Below are 18,780 nucleotides of genomic sequence, written 5' to 3'. Positions count from 1 at the left end.
ATAAATCATAAAATTATTGATTGGTGGAAAACATGTTTTGCTTTATTACTTTCATGTAACGTGAGTGAACAAGTGATGTACCTTTTAGTTATCCAATAATTTTGTGATGGTGCTTTTTTTTTTTTTAATGAAATAATCAATAATGTTTCATTGTCAGCACTGCCGTGAGTCTGCAGTCAGGGCCCGGAAGGTCGTGCATAGGTCATGTATCAGGGAGGAGAAGGACCGCCAAACTATAAATTGTGATGCCTTTCAAACCTTTCACCACCAGGTCGGAAAAATGACGACTCAGGGCAATCAGATCGATACCAATTGTATGACGCTGACGAGGTACATCCTGAAGGAACAGAAGAAACACCCGCACGCGACGGGGGAACTTACCATGCTGGTGATGGCCATCCAGACTGCAGTCAAGAGCATCTCCAACGCCGTCAGGAAGGCTGGCATCGCTTCTCTGTGAGTCTCTTACGTGTCTTCATCTTAACGGTATAGAGAACACATAATTTATATTAAAATTAATTGCAAAATGTAGTGCTGTTAATACTTAATTAATTGGCCATCCCTTTCCTTCCTCTTTCCTCTACAAGAGCTAGATTTGTAGGAAGGTGCATGAGTTAAATACTAAATACAATTATTTCTTTAGCCCTGACCTACTGACCATCTTTTTTTTTTTCTCCCTCTCCTCTTCATCCACTTCATCTCTCATATCCTCTATGAGGTCTACGTATTTAATTTCAAAAGTTAGCTTCACAACTAATTGATCATCCTTTATGTGCATAATGTTGTCTAGTCTGTGTATACGTGTATAAGTGACACTAAGCAAAACCTGTATACATAATATTTCCTACAAATGTATGTTGAGAGACGCGGTAAGCAAGCGCATACATTCTGGTTCGTGAATGAGTAAAGAGCTGCCGTGTTATCATGAACGGTTTCCTGTGTCAAGCCTGGCGAGAAAACAGTGTGTGTGTGTGTGTGTGTGTGTGTGTGTGTGTGTGTGTGTGTGTGTGTGTGTGTGTGTGATACTTACTGCCTCCGACGTCACTCAAAGCTATGACATTCCACGTACGCAGATCAGCCTTCCATTTTGTGTGTGTCTGCCTTAGTCCCTTCCAGCAGCGGTCACCTTGCGGCATTGTTCCCTCAAGTGGCCCAAGATTTTCCTCCTTGTGGCAACCTGAATAATAATAATAATAATAATAATAATAATAATAATAATAATAATAATAATAGGAAGGAAAGAGGCATAAAATAAGTGTATGATTGTTTTAATGAACGCCACGTGTCGTCTGTGCTGTGATGTGACGGGTGTGATGTTTTGATAAGCTACCTGACTCTTGATGGGAACACCTACACGTATCTGTCACTCTGCCTGACACACACACACACACACACACACACACACACACACACACACACACACAAACACACACATGAATATTTAAACGGATCTGGTATTTATTTACTCGTTTATTTATTTATTAAAGTTTCCCCTAGATTTACTTTCCGGTGTTTAAGTCTACGGTAATCACATACCACCTTTCACCAACTCTACGGCTCGTGTTTACTACCTCTCGTCTTCATAAATGGCACTGGTAGACATGGACCAAGTGCCTCCTGGTCTCTTCTATAGTGCTGTAACTACTGTATCATACTCTTTGTGGCCTCCATCATATACTAGAACGTCCTTTCCTATTTCAATAATAAGAGTAAGTAATACCTAGGTACTATCAGTTAATGTTATGTCCAACCTCGTAATGAAAAATAAGGATGTTAAAGGAAGTGATGATTATTGTAGTGATAATTAATTGATATAGCGATGGTAGGTGTTCATCAATTAATCACGATGTAAATGTTACATGGTAAAAGAAGCGATAAATATATGATGGTGATAATGAATTGATGTAACGATGCTAGGTAAGGTAAGGATCAATGGGTAAGGATTTAGATGCAGCATTCTCTTCAGTTTGTTCTTCTGAATTCTGGAATTTCTCGGTGTCCTGCCTAAAGAGAAGACACTGATACAACCTCTGACACGCCTCGTACAGCGGGCGTGGAGTCTGTCTATGATGTGTTTCGGGTCTGCCTTCCTACTTCATCCATCCTTTCTCTCTCTCTCTCTCTCTCTCTCTCTCTCTCTCTCTCTCTCTCTCTCTCTCTCTCTCTCTCTCTCTCTCTCTCTCTCTCCACACACACACACACACACACACACACACGCTATATATACATCATACATGGATTTTCTTGTGTCGAGAGAGAGAGAGAGAGAGAGAGAGAGAGAGAGAGAGAGAGAGAGAGAGAGAGAGAGAGAGAGAGAGAGAGAGAGAGAGAGAGCAATTATAGACACACGCAGACAAAATATGAAGGAAAAATATTAAAACCTGTAAATAAAGAAAAAAAAATGCAATAATACTTGAGCTGCAGGTAAACATGGAGAGAGCAAGCCACAGGAAGGAATCGAGATACGGCTGGTGGTCAAGATAATGGCGAGGAAAATAGCTTAAAATAAAGACACGGATAGTAATGAGGATGGGAGAAAGTGAGCAAGGTGGCGGGGAAGACCAATAAGATTATCAAGGTGAGGCAATTGTAGATAGTGAGGACGGTGAAGCTGTATAGTACACGGCGATAGTGGAAGGTGACGAGGAGCGTGTTTATACGTAATGAAGGGTTGACTGAGATGCAAGATGTTAGGAGATGGTGGATGTGGACATTTATAAGTGACTATGGAGATGCACTAGCTGATTATAAGACAGTGCAGGAAATGTTAAGCAAGTTGGATAAAAAGCTGAAAAAAATATATATATCAGTTAAAACACCAACGTTCTCCACTGATGAAAAAAACACCTGTAGTATCGACCGCCTCAGTGGGTACTTAGAACTTACTCGTATAAATAACAAGTCGTACTGTTTATCTGCCACACATATGAATTTGACACAGCATTCTTTAAATCTAGTGACTGTTGCAATATTTTATTTACAAGCAGGATACTTGCGGTTTCATGGGTTCCCAGAGACAGTGTGTTATATTCATAGACCCATGAAGTAGTTAACTGCAGCTCCGCTCTCTCCTCGCCTCTCTCTTTTCTTACTTTTTTTAAGCCTAACATGACATTCCACCGTTGGCAACAGTTACATCAGTCTACATAAGTATAACAATGTGAACTATATAACTTAGGGAGGTGTCATTATCAGATTCAGCAAACAAACAAGTGGTGCATCAGTAAAAAGAAGTATTCCCGTATAATATTTGAAAGTGATCACTGGCAATGAGCAGTTTCACCTTGAACAAGTAACTGGTGGTGGTGGTGGTGGACGTGGCGAGGAGAACGAACAGATCACCGCGGGTCCTGCTCGGCTCCTGAGGCACGCCATACGCTCTCCACCTCGCCCCTACTACAGAATTCTTTTAAGGACTCACAGCACCAGCTTTAACCACCAAAATGACATCTGGCGGCCCTCCCATTGACACCAACTGCATGTCGCTGACTCGCTTTACATTGGCCGAGCAGAAGAAAATCCCGCACGCCTCCGGTGACCTCACCCAACTCCTCGTCTGCATCCAGACAGCTGTAAAAGCCATTTCCTCGGCTGTGAGGAAGGCAGGGATCGCAAAATTGTAAGTGTTACATGGTTTGATATCATATTGTACAATGTCTATCAGTGTACAATTTTTCACTCTGGTTATTCTCTGTGGGTATACTCAAGGCGTTGGGTATACCTGCGTCGTTAAACCTCGACAGATTCACCGGTCGCACATTTTTAGAGAAATGTCATCCCATGTCATCCATTTCCTTGTAAAAACAGTGAAGATTTTACAAAACTTCACACATACAACATTATTTCATTACGTCCTGACAACAAGCTGAAGAATACGAGTGTAAGTTAAGAGAATCATTAGGCCACGTAGAGGGCCATAGGCTTGGTCTGTGGAATGTCTGAACTGAGGTACCGTTAACACATGTTTTTTTTTCAATCAGCGACTTGCGAGAAAACCACAAATAGGTCGCCCATACACTATTTAGACACCAGTTACAAAGACAGTGCATAGAATCACACCTGTCTATGGCAGACAAAGATTTTCTGTTAAATAACATGCATAGCTGATTGCGAAGCATATCATCATTCCATATTTACTATTTCTAAATAATCACTTAGGGTATTGTGCGTGTTAGGTTTATTTGAAGACAATGTTATAACTGTAATGACAGTTATAGCAGTAGAACATAAGGTTTAATTCAGTTTCGTCCACAAGAGAGAAGTGTGGAATCTATATTTACCGTTAGAAATTATTGACCACACACACACACACACACACACACACACACACACACACACACACACACACAGAAATACTAATAAAGTAAGAGTTGGTTCATCGCACTTACTTTTAATAGTTGTTATCCGTGAGACAACGACTTTGGACCCCCAAGGACGGAGCCTGAGAGTGAGCACCCTGATTGCCATGGTAACAGCAGCTACTCTACCATTTTTGTGACTGGTGACTGAAGTAGCTAGCGTCCTCACGAAAACCTTTTTACCTTGTTACACTCACACTCAGTTTCTTTCAACACTAGGAAAAAAAGTGAAATAGAGATGTGGGCGTATGCGTAGGAGTTACAATGAAAATGCCCCAGCTGGCATCCCTACGACCTTCACTTGTTGCCAGCCCCAGACACACCACAACCTAGGCCAATCAGCGCTCTACCCACATCCCAGCCAGCCAATGAACGCTTAGTTTGTTGAGGCGGGGCCTTATGATGATTTTTTTTGTGTGTTTTTAGCTTCAAGTGACCTTTTATGTTGATGTTGTGTCGTGGTGGTGCTAAATGCTGTTCAACTAATTATTATGAACTGTTAGCGTATGCATCTCTTGTTACCATTGTCGTCATCGCTGTCATTATCACTATCGTTCTCGTCATCACTCTTGATTATTATTCGTCATCATCACCATATATCATCATTATTACTACCATTAGTATCATTGCTATCATAATTATAGCCATTACTGCCTTCGATATTATTATCATCACTACTCTCATTACCACCACTATGCCATCATTATCATCATGATCATTGTTATCGTTATCATCATGGTCATTACTACCATCTGTATTACTATCATTAGTATCATTATCGCCATTACCGTCGTAATCACCTCCACTTCCATCATTATCATTACCACCAAAGTAATGATAATCATAATCATCATTATCATCGTAGTCCTCATCTCCATCATCGGTCATTATTGTCACCATCACCACCATCACGTGCACCATCATAGTTAATGTCATCCATCCATAAGGAAGTGTAATAAATGGTGCAACATAATGTTTGTTTCATCTTTGTGTTCCTTTGTGTATTGGAACAAATCAGTACTAATCCTAATATGAAAACTCTTTGGTTCATAATACAACACTGATACACGATGCTTTCTAGATTCGGCATGGCGGGAGATGTGAACGTGCAGGGCGAGGAGGTCAAGAAGTTGGATGTGCTAGCCAACGACCTCTTTATCAACATGCTGAGTTCCTCCTACACCACCTGCCTGTTGGTTTCAGAGGAGAACAAAACCGTAATAGAGGTGAGAGCATGGTGCTTATATATATATATATATATATATATATATATATATATATATATATATATATATATATATATATATATATATATATATACTTTGTAAGATTTGTTGGTGCATTCCGTAGTTTGTAGATTGCTATATATTTTTTTTTATTATGCAATCTTTGGCATGATGTTGCTGCATTTTTCTTATCAGAGTTATCGGAAAGATGTTACCTCATTACCAAATAGATTCACATACTCTGCTTTTTACTTATACTGTACACACCAAATGTAGATACGTATAGACTACATAATTACATTAAGTACCTGTCTGTTAACACACACACACACACATTAACTCCCTTATTAATAACTAGAAAAGACAGTGTATTGTACATTTAATAAAAATTAGGGAATCTTTTCACAACATTTTTGAAGATCACATTTAATTTCAATCCCCCAGTGTGTGTATGATAAGGAGTTTGATAGATGGCCTTACATCACGGAGATCCACGTTCGAGGCACTTTTGTACCTCCATTTGGCTGCTTTCATTAAGGGTCGCCACAACAGGTCACCTATCTCCACCTCACTATGTCTCCTGTTTCAGTCATCACCCACGAGTCTTTCTTCAATGCATCCATAAATCTTTTTTGGTCTTCCTCCCTTCCTTCTGCTTCTGCTTCTAGCATGCTATTTTCTCTGTACCATAGTCTCATCTCTCCTAGGTTTGTCCCCCAAGCTGATGTGTGTGTGTGTGCCTCCCCTCTGTTATGTGGCATTGTTTTACATCTGTTGCTTATTCACAGGTGGAGAGGGAACGTCAGGGGAAATATGTGGTGTGCTTTGATCCCCTTGATGGTTCCTCTAATATTGACTGTCTGGTGTCCATTGGATCTATTTTCTCCATATACAGGTTGGTATATTACTCCCATTTTCTTGTGGAATCATTAGTATGGAAGGCTGTATGAGTATGTCAGAAAAATTGTTACATTTATGTGTGTGTGTGTGTATGTGTGTGTGTGTGTGTGTAGCATATTTCACTGACTGATTGATTGGTATAGTGGTATTTTTATTAGTCAGAAAGAGAGAGAGAGAGAGAGAGAGAGAGAGAGAGAGAGAGAGAGAGAGAGAGAGAGTCTGTATGATGTGTATCGGGTCTGCCTTCTTACTTGATTCATCCATTCTCTCTCTCTCTCTCTCTCTCTCTCTCTCTCTCTCTCTCTCTCTCTCTCTCTCTCTCTCTCTCTCTCTCTCTCTCTCTCTCCACACACACACACACACACACACACACACACACACACACACACACACTCTATATATATATCGTATATGGATTTTCCTGTGTCGTGAGAGAGAGAGAGAGAGAGAGAGAGAGAGAGAGAGAGAGTTGGTGAAGGTTGAGAGAGAGTTGGTGGAGGTTGAGAGAGAGTTGGTGGAGGTTGAGAGAGAGTTGGTGAAGGTCTACACAACAGAATAGAGGGATACATAGGTTACTAATTATATTTCCTTCAAGGCTATGATATAGTAGATAAGTTCCTGAAATTTAAGTTTAGATGACATTCAGCAACAAGTAATAGTATATGTGTATCTGCAAAACTATGAAATGTCTCCTTTCTTCAAACTGCTCTTGACCATTAATTTCTACCAGTAGGAAGTCAACAGACACGGACCCCAATGTAAACGATGCCCTCCAGCCTGGCAACAGTATAGTGGCTGCAGGGTATGCCCTCTATGGTTCTGCCACAATGATGGTTATCTCTACCGGCAATGGTGTCAACGGCTTCATGTTGGACCCGGTGAGGAACAATTATGGAACACACCCTGGTGATTGCTCTGCTGTGGTGTTTGTGGTTTGTATGACTGTGTGGAACAATTGATATAATTTCTTTTTCCTTTGTCAGAGCATTGGAGAGTTTGTGCTGACTGATCCCAACATGACAATCAAGGAGAGAGGGAAGATCTACAGTCTGAATGAGGGGCTATGCTAACCTGTGGGATCCTGCCGTTTCAGAATTTGTCAAGGGCAAGAAGGTTAGCTAAAGAGTCTGATATACATACAAGCCAGGGACCCTTGTAATGCATGGATTAGATTATTCTTAACTGGAGCTGAAATTCAGATTTGAAGTACTTTTGCATCAACATCCTTAGGTGAAATTCCAAAAATTTTTCTAATACCAGATATTTTAACTTGTAGGAGAAGAAGGCAGGTGCTCGCTACATTGGCTCAATGGTGGCTGATGTTCACCGCACCATCAAGTATGGAGGCATTTTCATGTACCCTGCCACAGCTGATGCCCCCAAGGGAAAGGTGAGAATCTCCAGTAAAACCACGCACATGGCTTTCTGTTATTGTGCTTAATTACAAGTAGTCTTGATGAGCAATACAAATGTTAACTGAAACCAACTAGGCAAGTAGTTTTGTCATATGCATATATTTATGTAGTATCTAAAAAAATGCATTATATGTATAAATTTGTAACAGGCATTCACAAAGATTTGGATCAAGTTAACAAGAATCATAATCTTGACTTACTTGTGTTAGGTAGGCAGTTGTGTATAAAGATGAATCATGAATGTTACATGTAACCCTTGTTTTCACTTCTCAGCTGCGTCTCCTCTATGAGTGCAACCCAATGGCCTTCCTGGTGCAGCAGGCTGGAGGCAAGGCCACAACAGGGAAGATGCCCATCCTTGGTAAGTTGAAACTGTCATCTGTCAGTCAGCTAATCAGTAAATTTAGGCACTGAACTCTCTAATCATGAACAGTGTAAAAGTAACCAGCTAAGACTATTCACCAACAGTCAGCACTGTGATTTTTTGATCACTCAGCCATCAGAATTGTGATTCACAAATTATATGGGTACTGAGTCTGTGGAACACAAAGTATACATGGTATACTCTTAGCTTTCTTATTGGATCCTGTTACTGCTTTAGGTAATAGTAGGGACCATTTTGACTAAATGATTCCATTCATAATAAGGCAAGTGTGAGCTATATTTGCCATGTGAAGTCCCTTGCTCTTATCCCATTTTTTCATTCTTTCCAGACATTATGCCAACAGACATCCACCAGCGCACACCTATCTTCCTTGGGCTCTGCTGGTGATGTGCAGGACATTATTGATCTGTACAAAAAGCATGGTTTGTAGTAACACCTGTTATCTTGAACAAGAAATGATATTTGAATGGCTGAATGATTTTAACTTGTGTCATTTTACTTTATGCTAAATCTTGCAAGCAGTGCAATAAGTTCTGAACTATACTCAGAAATGGAGGTAAAAGTATGTATGGTAGCAGATGCCTAATGGTGTGGCTAAGTGTATTTTTGTTGTCTGTATGGACTGAGACTAACATTTTCCATTTTTTCTTTTTTGTTTACACGTTATGATCAGTCCAGCGAAATATTACCATTCTACTTCAAACTCAAGCTCTTATGTAATGCTGTTATGGAGAATAAAAGGTTATAATGATACAAGACTTTGAAAGGAAGGTTTGAAAATTCTATGCTTGTAAAAGTAACTGTGTTCATACAAAATTCCCCATGTTATGTAACAAAATTGAGAGGTATTGTTGAGGTGGCTTAGTGACCCCACAACCCAGCTTTACCCTTCCTTCACACCAACTAGGGTCATGTATTAGTGATAAACACTCTGCAATGCTCACTCTATTAAAATTTTGTTGTGAACAAAATATAAATCTTTCATGTACTACATATTGCTTCGTGTAATGCTTAAATTATTTTGAGGAATGAGAACATTATGCAATCATGTAAACACATAACCTTAGCCTGGTGGCCCACAGAGCTGTGGGTATGATTAAAATAGGAACTCAATTCATAAATTTTTCTCCATGTAGATTTAAAATTTCACATTACCTATAATTTACTAATACAACTCCTAAGGAGCAAAAACTAAATTTCCACATTTTTTTTTAACTTAACACCACACGTTTAAAGCTTTGAACAAAATTTTTCATATATAATGACATTGAATGTATCCAGTGTAAACAGCCAGATTAGTGCGACGTCTTGACTCGGAGCCACTGCACTCGCTATACCTTTGCACGTTCATTGTGCTCTCATGAACCAAGAGCAAAGCCAAGTCTGCCAGCACCCCTGTACATTGGAACACATGAGGTTGGTATTAAAGTCACAAGTAAAAAATAAGGAATCACATTTCAATTTCACTGTCACATCCACACCTGTGTCCCACACACCAAGGGGTGCTGATCCTGACTGAAGCTCCACCTGACACATGGGTGCATAGATCCTGGCGAGTAAACTGATGAGTCAAACACTTGTCCTTCTGGCCTCCCACTGGACAATATAACCAGAGGGGACTGAAGAAAACAACACATCTGTCTCCTACAACAAAAACTTCTAATTTGTTTCCCACTCAGTATACACACATTAAAAAATTCTAAAAACAACCTAATACCACTCACTCAGTACAGACTATGATACACACAAAAAACATTTTGTATGAAACTGAGGTGCTCTCTCTGGAGCAAGATATGATTGCACAGACTTTGTTCACACCAAGCCCTGTCAGAACGTTGTCAGGCATAGGTGTTTTCACAGGTATCTTTTAGCCATCACCAGCATTTCAAAAATATCAAAGTGACAATTTGTATTATCAACATCTGGAAGAAGAGAAACTATTTTCATGAGATTTGGAATACGTAAAAATACATTCTTTGAGTAAAAGTTTTCGGACAAGTTCAATCTTAAAATTTTTAACAACCCTTAAGTTACATGCTTTGGCACAAAAAATTACAATTCCCCGATAAAGCCACAAGGACACAGCGGATCTTCAGAGCTGGACGTTCAGATGAAGTTCCATGAGGTGTGGCCACACTGCCCTTCACTTCCCTGCCTTCCTGTGCGCTGACAAACTCTCACACATACACCTTACAACCTTACTGTGTACTTTTATGAATCTGGAACAATACAAAAACAACAAACAAAATGTTAAATTCTATGAAAATATACAGGACTTAGTAAGCATATAATTTCTTAAGTCTACACTTGTTCCCTCTGATGCCATTCCCATGTATGAAGAAAGGGGCTAAATGTTACGGAAATAAGCAACATCCATCCTCCTGGTAAAAAATTCATTTCTCTCAAGCGATATAAAATACAAAAGACTACACTGGTTTGTTGATGCCATCATTATAATACATATATAACATCCCCACAACACTCCCTGTTGCACATGCATACACCTCAGAATACTAAGGATGACAAAGGAAGACCTTGCTGTACCACCTGAGAGAGAGAGAGAGAGAGAGAGAGAGAGAGAGAGAGAGAGAGAGAGAGAGAGAGAGAGAGAGAGAGAGAGAGAGAGAGAGAGAGAGAGAGAGAGAGAGAGAGAGAGAGAGAGAGAGATGGAAATTAAAAGCAAAATTATGGCACTGGCCACCCCTTGAGTTAATAGGTGTCAGAGTAGATTTGATAAGATTATCACAATGTTCCTACAGGGCTCTAACAATTCTGCCTTATCAGCCACACAGCTATAGGAGCTCATTCACTGTTCTCTTTTCTCTCAATTACTTCTCTTTGCTTATTAAATTACTTACTCATCTCAATGCACATGTAAGGTTAAAGTTAAGTTGGTGATAACAATGTGAACTTCCACTCACCATCAGGTAGACATTTGTACCATGGCTGACTGCACTCCCTTCACTCAGCCTTCTCCTCCTTATCTTCTTTCTTTTCCTCCTTCTCCCCCTCTGCCTCCCCATCAGCACTAGCTTCCTCCGTCTCCTTTGCTGCTTCTTCCGCTTCTGCTGGAGCCTCATTTTCCTCCTTCTCTTTGTCCTCTGCCTTTTCATTTGTTTCCTTAGCCTCTTCTTCCTTCTCTACCTCCTTTGCTTCCTCTTCTTCCTTCTTTTCCTCCTCCTCCTCCTCCTCACCAACTGGTTCTTCTTCTTTCTTCTCTTCAGTTTTCTTTGGCGGCCTTCCTCTTCGTCCAGCTGGCCAATAAAGCAACGTACAGTGACATGCTTAATTTTGCGAGACTTACTATCTTATAGGGGAGAGAGAGAGAGAGAGAGAGAGAGAGAGAGAGAGAGAGAGAGAGAGAGAGAGAGAGAGAGAGAGAGAGAGAGAGAGAGAGAGAGAGAGAGAGAGAGAAAAACAAATACTTCATACCAAGGAAATTGAAGACCATGAAAAGTGTATAAGCTGTACATTTTGCGAGCAAAAGAAAATTATAATAGTGGCAAAAAAGTCACCAGAACAGGTGCAATTTAACATTTCACTCAGGAAGTAGGCTTCATCCCCATCCTATCCTCTTGCACTGACATCCTACAAGACTTTACACACCTACATTTAATAATACTAATCTACAAACCGGTTTTAATTCCTCTGGCCTCCTTTCTCCCCCAGAGCCTATGTATCATATTTCACAATACCGCAAAGCCTCTGTATGTCGTATATTGTAACACGTGGTAAGGTAATTTAATATGGCGCCCATACAAGACTGATATGGATCCTTAAACACTGCCTCATGCCTACCAAGTCTACACATTGTATCTATTTTATTCAGCGTATGTATGTGAGTCAGCATACACCAAGTCCCTAATTCTGAAACGCTCGATTTTCTATTTTTTTTTTTCATTGATGAAACAGCATTCTTATTAAAACTTCCCTTAAATTATGAAAACCTCCCTAAAAATCCCATTAATTTCCACTACAACCTATTATGAAAGGTCAATAAACGATGCACTAACGTTTGAGAGAGAGAGAGAGAGAGAGAGAGAGAGAGAGAGAGAGAGAGAGAGAGAGAGAGAGCTCCTCAAGTTGTCCTTACTTCCTGGGGTAGGCGCTTTCTTCTCCTTCTTGGCGGGTGGTGTGTAAACGTCCCCCCTGATGGCCGCCCTCGTCCTCCTGCGCCCCGGAGTCTCCTTATCCTCAAAACCCATCTCCTTCAGTAGTGCCTCGCCTTCCGCTGTGGCTCGTGAGGCCATACTGGTTCGGTTTTTTCTCTGCAAAATGTCGTGCGTAGTGAAGTTAATTCATCGCCCACTTCAACATCAAAGTAATGTTATGGTAAACTCTTCCCTATATCCTGAAGCAGATGATAGCTACCTATAATTGATTCATATGGAAAGGGGCATATAGTGCAACACTGATTCCGGGAACTTTCAAGGTAATCATGGGGTACAGGGTAACGATGCAATGAGTATGGTGAAGCTGTCCTGTCGGGACGGATGCAGCGGTAAGGAATCAAACACACACGCACATACATACACACACACACACTCACATGCCACCTAGCGTGCAGGCTGACATGCGATTCCTCAGAACACTTTTGATCCGGTTTTAACTGACACAAATTACACATCTTAGGATCAGGTGACACTACGATGAGATGTATTTGGTAAGCATGATAAAGCAAAGATGACCAATGTGTTGCCGCCTACCGTGAAGGAGCGGCTGCCGCCCGCCGGCCCCCACCACTAGGCTAGGCTACCTTCCAGCCGGCGGCAGGACACGCCTCCTCACCGCCCTCAACCTGCCTGGGTTGATGTTGAACAAGCCACTCTTGGTCATTCATTTACCGACTATTGCAATACTTATCATTCTCCTAAACCAATAAATGATATAAATATCATGAAAAGATATTATGTTTTTCCCTAACCTAATATCCCGTGGACATCCATGCATGGTGCTAAATATAGATACCTTTGTAAATATGCATCATCCCACAGATTCACACTCATAGAATCCCATGATAGTGACAAGCCTAAAATCTGTAGATCTTTTGTGCTAATAAAGGTGAATGCGTAGTTCGTAAGTCTCATTCGCCACGAAACCAGTCTAGCCTGGAGCCGCTGCCCGTCAGCCACACGCTGCCTTGCATTGCCCATCACGATGATCCTTGCCACTGCCAGTACTACAAAACCTATCCTCATTCTAAGCTGCTGTCCTAAATTTGACGCATCATGGGAATACGTAAACAAAACGTTAAATTTTTAATCATTCGTCAGTGGTGAGGGTAACGTGGTGGTATCTATGCAGTGCAGTGGCAGCGTAGATGCAGCGTATCGGCAGTAACGGAAGCAACCAGTGTGTTGGCGCTAGATCAATACTCCATGAAGCTGCCGACATCTTGCTGCTTCGCTCAGGCAATCCAGCGTCACCTCACACTTATGATGATGGGGGTTTCCTGCTCCTCACCCATCTCGCCACGTTCTCATCCCTTCAGCTAGTGCTGACGCACTTGCAAGTCATCACAATGTAATATTAAAGTAACGTTTGCATCTCAAGAGCCGGGTATGGCTTGGTTCTGCATCGAGGTCTCACCACAGCGGGTGTGCGAACCTGGACACAACCACGTCCCAGGCCACAGATGGCACACTCCGACGCTGGTTAAATATAGTGTTCATTGTTGACTCCCAGAAACCCCCCCCCAAAAAAAAAAAAAAAAAAAAAAAAAACTTGGCGGCCTGCCCTCTAGCATACCCATAACAACCTCATGTGACCCAAGACTTTCCCTAAAAATAGATTCGTACTTCAGGTAAATGGTTAATTTAAAAAATATAATTATTTAATAATAATAGTAATTAATAATAATAATAATAATAATAATAATAATAATAATAATAATAATAATAATAAATTGAAATGTCAACACCACTTACTGGGTTTTACCAATGATTATAGGTGAAGTGTACGAATTGGAATAGTTTCTTTCCTAGCCCCCCACAGCCACTGGTAACGCCAAGCTCTGGTTTCAAGCTTAGGACACACAGTAAAGAGCTCTGTAACCCGTCCACACACAAAACCCGGCTGTGCCTCTTCAGCGACACACACACACACACACACACACACACACACACACGGTATCAAGCTACAGTTCCAGCAAGCTTGCCTACGTCGCGTTGAGCAAAGTAGGAAAAATAATCCTTACAGTGTCCCAGTCATCAATGTTTGGAATATCCCAGTCTAAACATATGGTAATCGACGCTAATGTTTTGGTAAATATATATTCTTCATTCTGCTCCAGAGGATCATCCACATAATGCGATACAGAAAGGCTAACTTTTCGAACCCAGATATCATGGAAGGGTACAACAAGGGTGACTGGCAGCGGCGGATGCAGCAGCAGCTGGCTCGGGCTGCGGCAGCGAGCAAGTTGTGTCGGTTGACGGGACGTGGGGGGGCGAGGGAGAGTGCGCTGCCTTCCCCTTGCCTTTCGCATCTTTTCAACACTTTTCGATTGCTGACAAGTTAGGGTCAGTGGCGGATTCTATGAGCGACAGATCACACAGCCGGGCGATAAACTGAGGATCGTGGCAAAGCGGCGGCACCACAATATCTCTAGATAGTGAAGGGTGGCGTCAGGCCCGGCAGGCGGCAGCTGACATCACCCTCCCTGCGGCTCCCCTGCTTGCTGTTACCCTGCGGAACGGCGCTGAATTCCTGCCAGACATGCTGCTAGTTGAGGGCGGCAGTCACTCCTGACACCAGCCATGTTGCATGCATCAACAATGACGGGGGAGCTGTCGCGTTGCCAAGAATGTGCTGCTTTTGTTTCTTCGAAAAGAATGACTTCTCTTATGTTATTTCTGGCAGTATCTACCATGATGACTGTTAAAATGCTGTGCCCTTGCATCCACGACCTTTATCTTGAGTATGCTTAAAAAAAATAAACGTCTGACAATGATCACGTAGCTGCCAGTATATGCGTCCCTATAAACTTATAAAGCTACATGGCAATACCATCCTCAACCCGTAAATTCATGCATAGAAATTGTCCTTGCAACACACCCAACCATAACCTGGAGTAAGCGTTCTGCTTGCACTCACTTAAAATGAGGCCATACCTAGATGTAATGCACAGCACCGGAGTAATCTCAAGTTTTTTTTTTTTCTCTCTTTTTTTTTTTTTTTTTTTTTTTTTTTTTTTTTTTTTGAGGCACCCGCGGCACCCCGAGGCTAGCAATCGACCACAGCCCGCTCCAACCGTTTCCCGCCGTTGCATGAATAATCTAAAGAATCATTTCACTGTTTTCCTTCCTCATTCAGCCACAACGTACAGTTTGCGTATCAAACACACTTCTCCACGTCTCCTAAGTTCTTCATATCGAAATAAGGCACATAAAGGAAACATTTTTGGCGGGAATTTCTAAGATCAGGTGGCGGGAAATTTGGTTTTCAAACATCCAAGAGCGGATTGATCAAGCAGAGTCGCTCGCCATTTTGGCCGTCACAGACTCCCTTCAAAACTACAATTCCGCCACTCCTTCACGGTAATAAGAAGAATTACCTTGGCCACGCCATCTTCTAGGCCCGCAGAATACCTGCGACTGAGAAACACTCCTTATCTATGGCGGATAAAGGAAGACTTTAATTTTGAAGGAAAGCTTGTTTGGCCGTATTTGGCGAGCAGCTTCACTTGGTCTCTTCTGAGCTGGGGGGGAACGTTTTAAAATATTTTTCGGTCTTACCTCACTGGAGGGAGCAACGTTATTCTCAGCTGGTGCAGTGGTGGCGTCGTCCGACATTATGGGAAGGGTTTGGTTGCTTAAATCCTTGAAACAAATGCGGAGGCGAATTTTGAAGTGTGGCTGGCTGGGGTCTGCCGCGCGGAGTGGTGGTGGTGGGCGGGGGTCACGTGACACCGCCGTTCCTGCCACCACACCCCCGCCCCTGCCTCCACCACCACCTCCACCACCATACCACCACTACTCCGGCCCCATCAAGGCTCTCCTCACCACACCAACTCGTCTTTTTTTTTTTTTTTTTTCTTATTTTCCCCTCGTTTTTACACTTCTCGTGCCTCCACCACCACCATCATTACCTTGTTCCCATAATGGTTCTCCACAGCACACCGACTCTATTTTCTTTTTTTATTCCCCTCCGTTTCTACACTTAGAGTCCCCAGTAACACCCATCTCACTAACATCACTGCCACCACCACAAGCGTTTCCTTGTATGTTTCTTATTTTTTTTTTTGTTTTTGTTTTGTTTGTTTTCTCTCCCCACGCCTTTCTTGTTTGTTCTTCCGTTCTCCCCCTCATCCTTTACACTCACACAATTAGTGAGTAGTGTTATGTTTCCTTATTACCGATTATTACCGATTATTTCCTTATTACTGATTATTGGAGTCCCTTTCTGAAATGTCTCGTACTTACATTCTTTTATAGGCTGCGTTCCTTTCCGTTTTTTTTTTTCTTTTTTTACTGAGAGAGAGAGAGAGGAGAGAGAGAGAGAGAGAGAGAGAGAGAGAGAGAGAGAGAGAGAGAGAGAGAGAGTTTCACAATGTTCTTTTCTTCCTGTAAATGTTAGAAATTCAATTATTATTAGGTGTTATTTCCCTTTCAATTAAAATAATGAATCTGATGGAGATCGGGCGAATACCTTGCCACGTGGCTGGTTTTTCCACGTTGCCTGTGGTGTAAACAGGATAACCAAGGCAGACAGTTAAAGGAATGGTTGGATAGATAAGAAGGAAACGTTGGATAGGAAAATAATGAAACTCCTAAACTATAACAAACAATAGTTAGAATGGAGGGGAAAGAGTTAGATAACGTTCCAGTGAGAGACGTGCCGCTGCACACGTGTTCTAGCGACGCACTCCACTATGGACAGAGAGATAGCCCACTGCCCACTTGTCCTCGTGCGTGTGCATGTGATGGAAAGTACGAGAGATGAATAATACGATTGCGGAAGGCAAGGCCCGGCCGGACTACGTGACTAGAATTATAATTTTGTTATGAAAGAGAGATACGGTATTTCTGAACATCATATGGAAGCAGCGTCCTGGAAAACAAGATGTAACATACTCGTACAGTAAACCTAGATAAGATACTTGAGAAACGTATGATGGGAGCGCTGACGTGTGCAGAGATGTGGCTATCACATTATAATATTTCTATTTAAGTAGTGTTAACCGCTCATCCCCTTGTGTTTCTTTGGTTCCTTGTTTAGAAATAATGACGTAGATCTTGCATCACTATTTTATCAAAGGTACTGTATGCAAGGCGACATGACACACAATACACAAAAGCGCACTTACATATAACTGCCTATAGCAACATATAATACTGTTGGAGTTGACAGGACATCTTTAGGCATCCGCAGTTTATCTTTATCAGCAGCCACTCGAACCTATTGCCATCTGTGCTCCTATTGGCTTTTATGTTCGAACGGAGTTGTACTCTTATCACACACCTTGTTCTTGTTCCCAGGAGGGAGGGAATGAGGCAGTGCTCACTGCTCAGTGGCGGGAATATGGTTATGCTTGACACACACACACACACACACACACACACAGATAAATAGTAACGGTCAGGTTTTTGTATCCTTATCGGAAGTTGTGTTCATTCCTTCCCTTCCCGCTCCCCCTAAAAGTTATAAATGAAAATTTCGTCAGGCGCCGTAAGTGTATACATGGAATAAAGTGCGTCTGGTGTGCTCTCTACGCTGTCCACGCCATTAAAAAAATTTAAAAAAATATAAAAAAAAGCCAGAATCATCAATTTTTTGGGAGTTCATTACATAAGGGTCAGGGTCAGACACGTCCGTTGGGAACCAGCAATACCACTCAGATAATACAATACGCACTAACCTATTCTTCCTTTATCTTCCGGAAGGCGTGCCGATGACAAATAATTGTGACTAACTTCCTCTTTGTCTACATAAATTTCACGGACCACACAAATAATAAAATAATACGGATGGGAAAGACAGGAATGTGGAGACGTTACCAGATGCAAAGGACAATGCACTTGGGTTTCCATCACTTAATTTCTATTCCTTCTTCTCATTCGTGCTTCTGTGACTCCTAACTTCAATTATTACACTTTACAGTTATCATACATGTATAGTTTTCTTTCGAAGTGGCAATGCTGATGAAAGTTTTGAGTTATCGTACATTACATTGGTGTGGCAACTCGTGTGGCGGGAGATGGAGGGGAAGGGAGGGGCAGAGTTGTAAGTGACCACCTCTGTTGCCTTGACTCTTCACCCCCACGCTGGCCCCTGCTGGACTCTTCCTTCCCCCACCACACTCCGGAACCTTCTCATCCTATCCTTGCCTCGCTTCCCCACTCATTCCCACTCTAGTTTCGTTGTTTCATCATTTCAAGGCAAATAAGTTGATTTTTACTATTTACTTATAATCATATATCATTCTTAAAAAAAATAAATAAATAAAATAAATAAATAAATAAATAAGAAAAATTGCTGCTTCACGATTTCATACA

The 18,780-nt window shown here is 41.6% G+C and overlaps 3 protein-coding genes across 9 annotated transcripts in view; 1 reads left to right on the top strand and 2 right to left on the bottom strand.

Annotated features, from left to right (window-relative positions):
- The window catches only part of LOC135090853 (CSC1-like protein 2), a 22,156-nt gene extending 21,669 nt beyond the window's left edge, over window positions 1-487 (bottom strand). The window contains 1 exon segment of the mRNA XM_063987958.1: window positions 382-487. Coding sequence (XP_063844028.1) covers window positions 382-447 — 66 coding nt within the window. The 5' untranslated portion in view covers window positions 448-487.
- Window positions 488-3,200: 2,713 nt separating this feature from the next.
- LOC135090855 (fructose-1,6-bisphosphatase 1-like) lies at window positions 3,201-9,035 on the top strand. Its single transcript, XM_063987969.1, is given in 10 exon segments — window positions 3,201-3,619; window positions 5,440-5,584; window positions 6,373-6,479; window positions 7,218-7,362; window positions 7,468-7,542; window positions 7,544-7,597; window positions 7,761-7,874; window positions 8,173-8,260; window positions 8,613-8,653; window positions 8,655-9,035. Coding segments are annotated over 10 exon segments (1,005 nt in total). The 5' UTR covers window positions 3,201-3,443; the 3' UTR covers window positions 8,715-9,035.
- An 8-nt stretch (window positions 9,036-9,043) lies between these two features.
- Window positions 9,044-16,289, bottom strand: LOC135090856 (cilia- and flagella-associated protein 251-like). Of its 7 annotated transcripts, none has more exons than XM_063987975.1 (5): window positions 16,021-16,289; window positions 12,991-13,086; window positions 12,378-12,552; window positions 11,206-11,538; window positions 9,044-10,503 (listed from the first exon to the last, which is right to left on the bottom strand). In XM_063987975.1, the coding sequence occupies exons 3-4, from the start codon at window positions 12,532-12,534 to the stop codon at window positions 11,246-11,248; spliced, it is 450 nt and encodes a 149-aa protein (XP_063844045.1). In that variant the 5' UTR covers window positions 12,535-12,552; window positions 12,991-13,086; window positions 16,021-16,289; the 3' UTR covers window positions 9,044-10,503; window positions 11,206-11,245. The 7 variants fall into 7 exon arrangements, with proteins under 7 accessions (XP_063844045.1, XP_063844046.1, XP_063844042.1 ...); XM_063987976.1 differs by lacking the exon at window positions 16,021-16,289 and adding an exon at window positions 14,212-14,477; XM_063987972.1 differs by lacking the exon at window positions 12,991-13,086 and having other exon boundaries at window positions 16,021-16,265.
- Between the last annotated feature and the right edge of the window lie 2,491 nt (window positions 16,290-18,780).

Source organism: Scylla paramamosain, chromosome 36 (genome assembly GCF_035594125.1).
Source record: "Scylla paramamosain isolate STU-SP2022 chromosome 36, ASM3559412v1, whole genome shotgun sequence".
NCBI lineage: Eukaryota > Metazoa > Arthropoda > Malacostraca > Decapoda > Portunidae > Scylla > Scylla paramamosain.
This window is presented reverse-complemented; position numbering and strand designations above follow the sequence as displayed.

What these genes read in the sequence shown, in the direction of transcription:
- LOC135090856 (XM_063987970.1), bottom strand. Translation starts at nt 14,771, where the DNA reads ATGCGAAAGGCAAGGGGAAGGCAGCGCACTCTCCCTCGCCCCCCCACG. An exon ending in TACCCTTCCATGATATCTGG is followed by an intron (nt 12,553 to 14,621) that starts GTTCGAAAAGTT and finishes GACATTTTGCAG; the next exon opens with AGAAAAAACCGAACCAGTAT. An exon ending in GAAAGCGCCTACCCCAGGAA is followed by an intron (nt 11,539 to 12,377) that starts GTAAGGACAACT and finishes TTTATTGGCCAG; the next exon opens with CTGGACGAAGAGGAAGGCCG.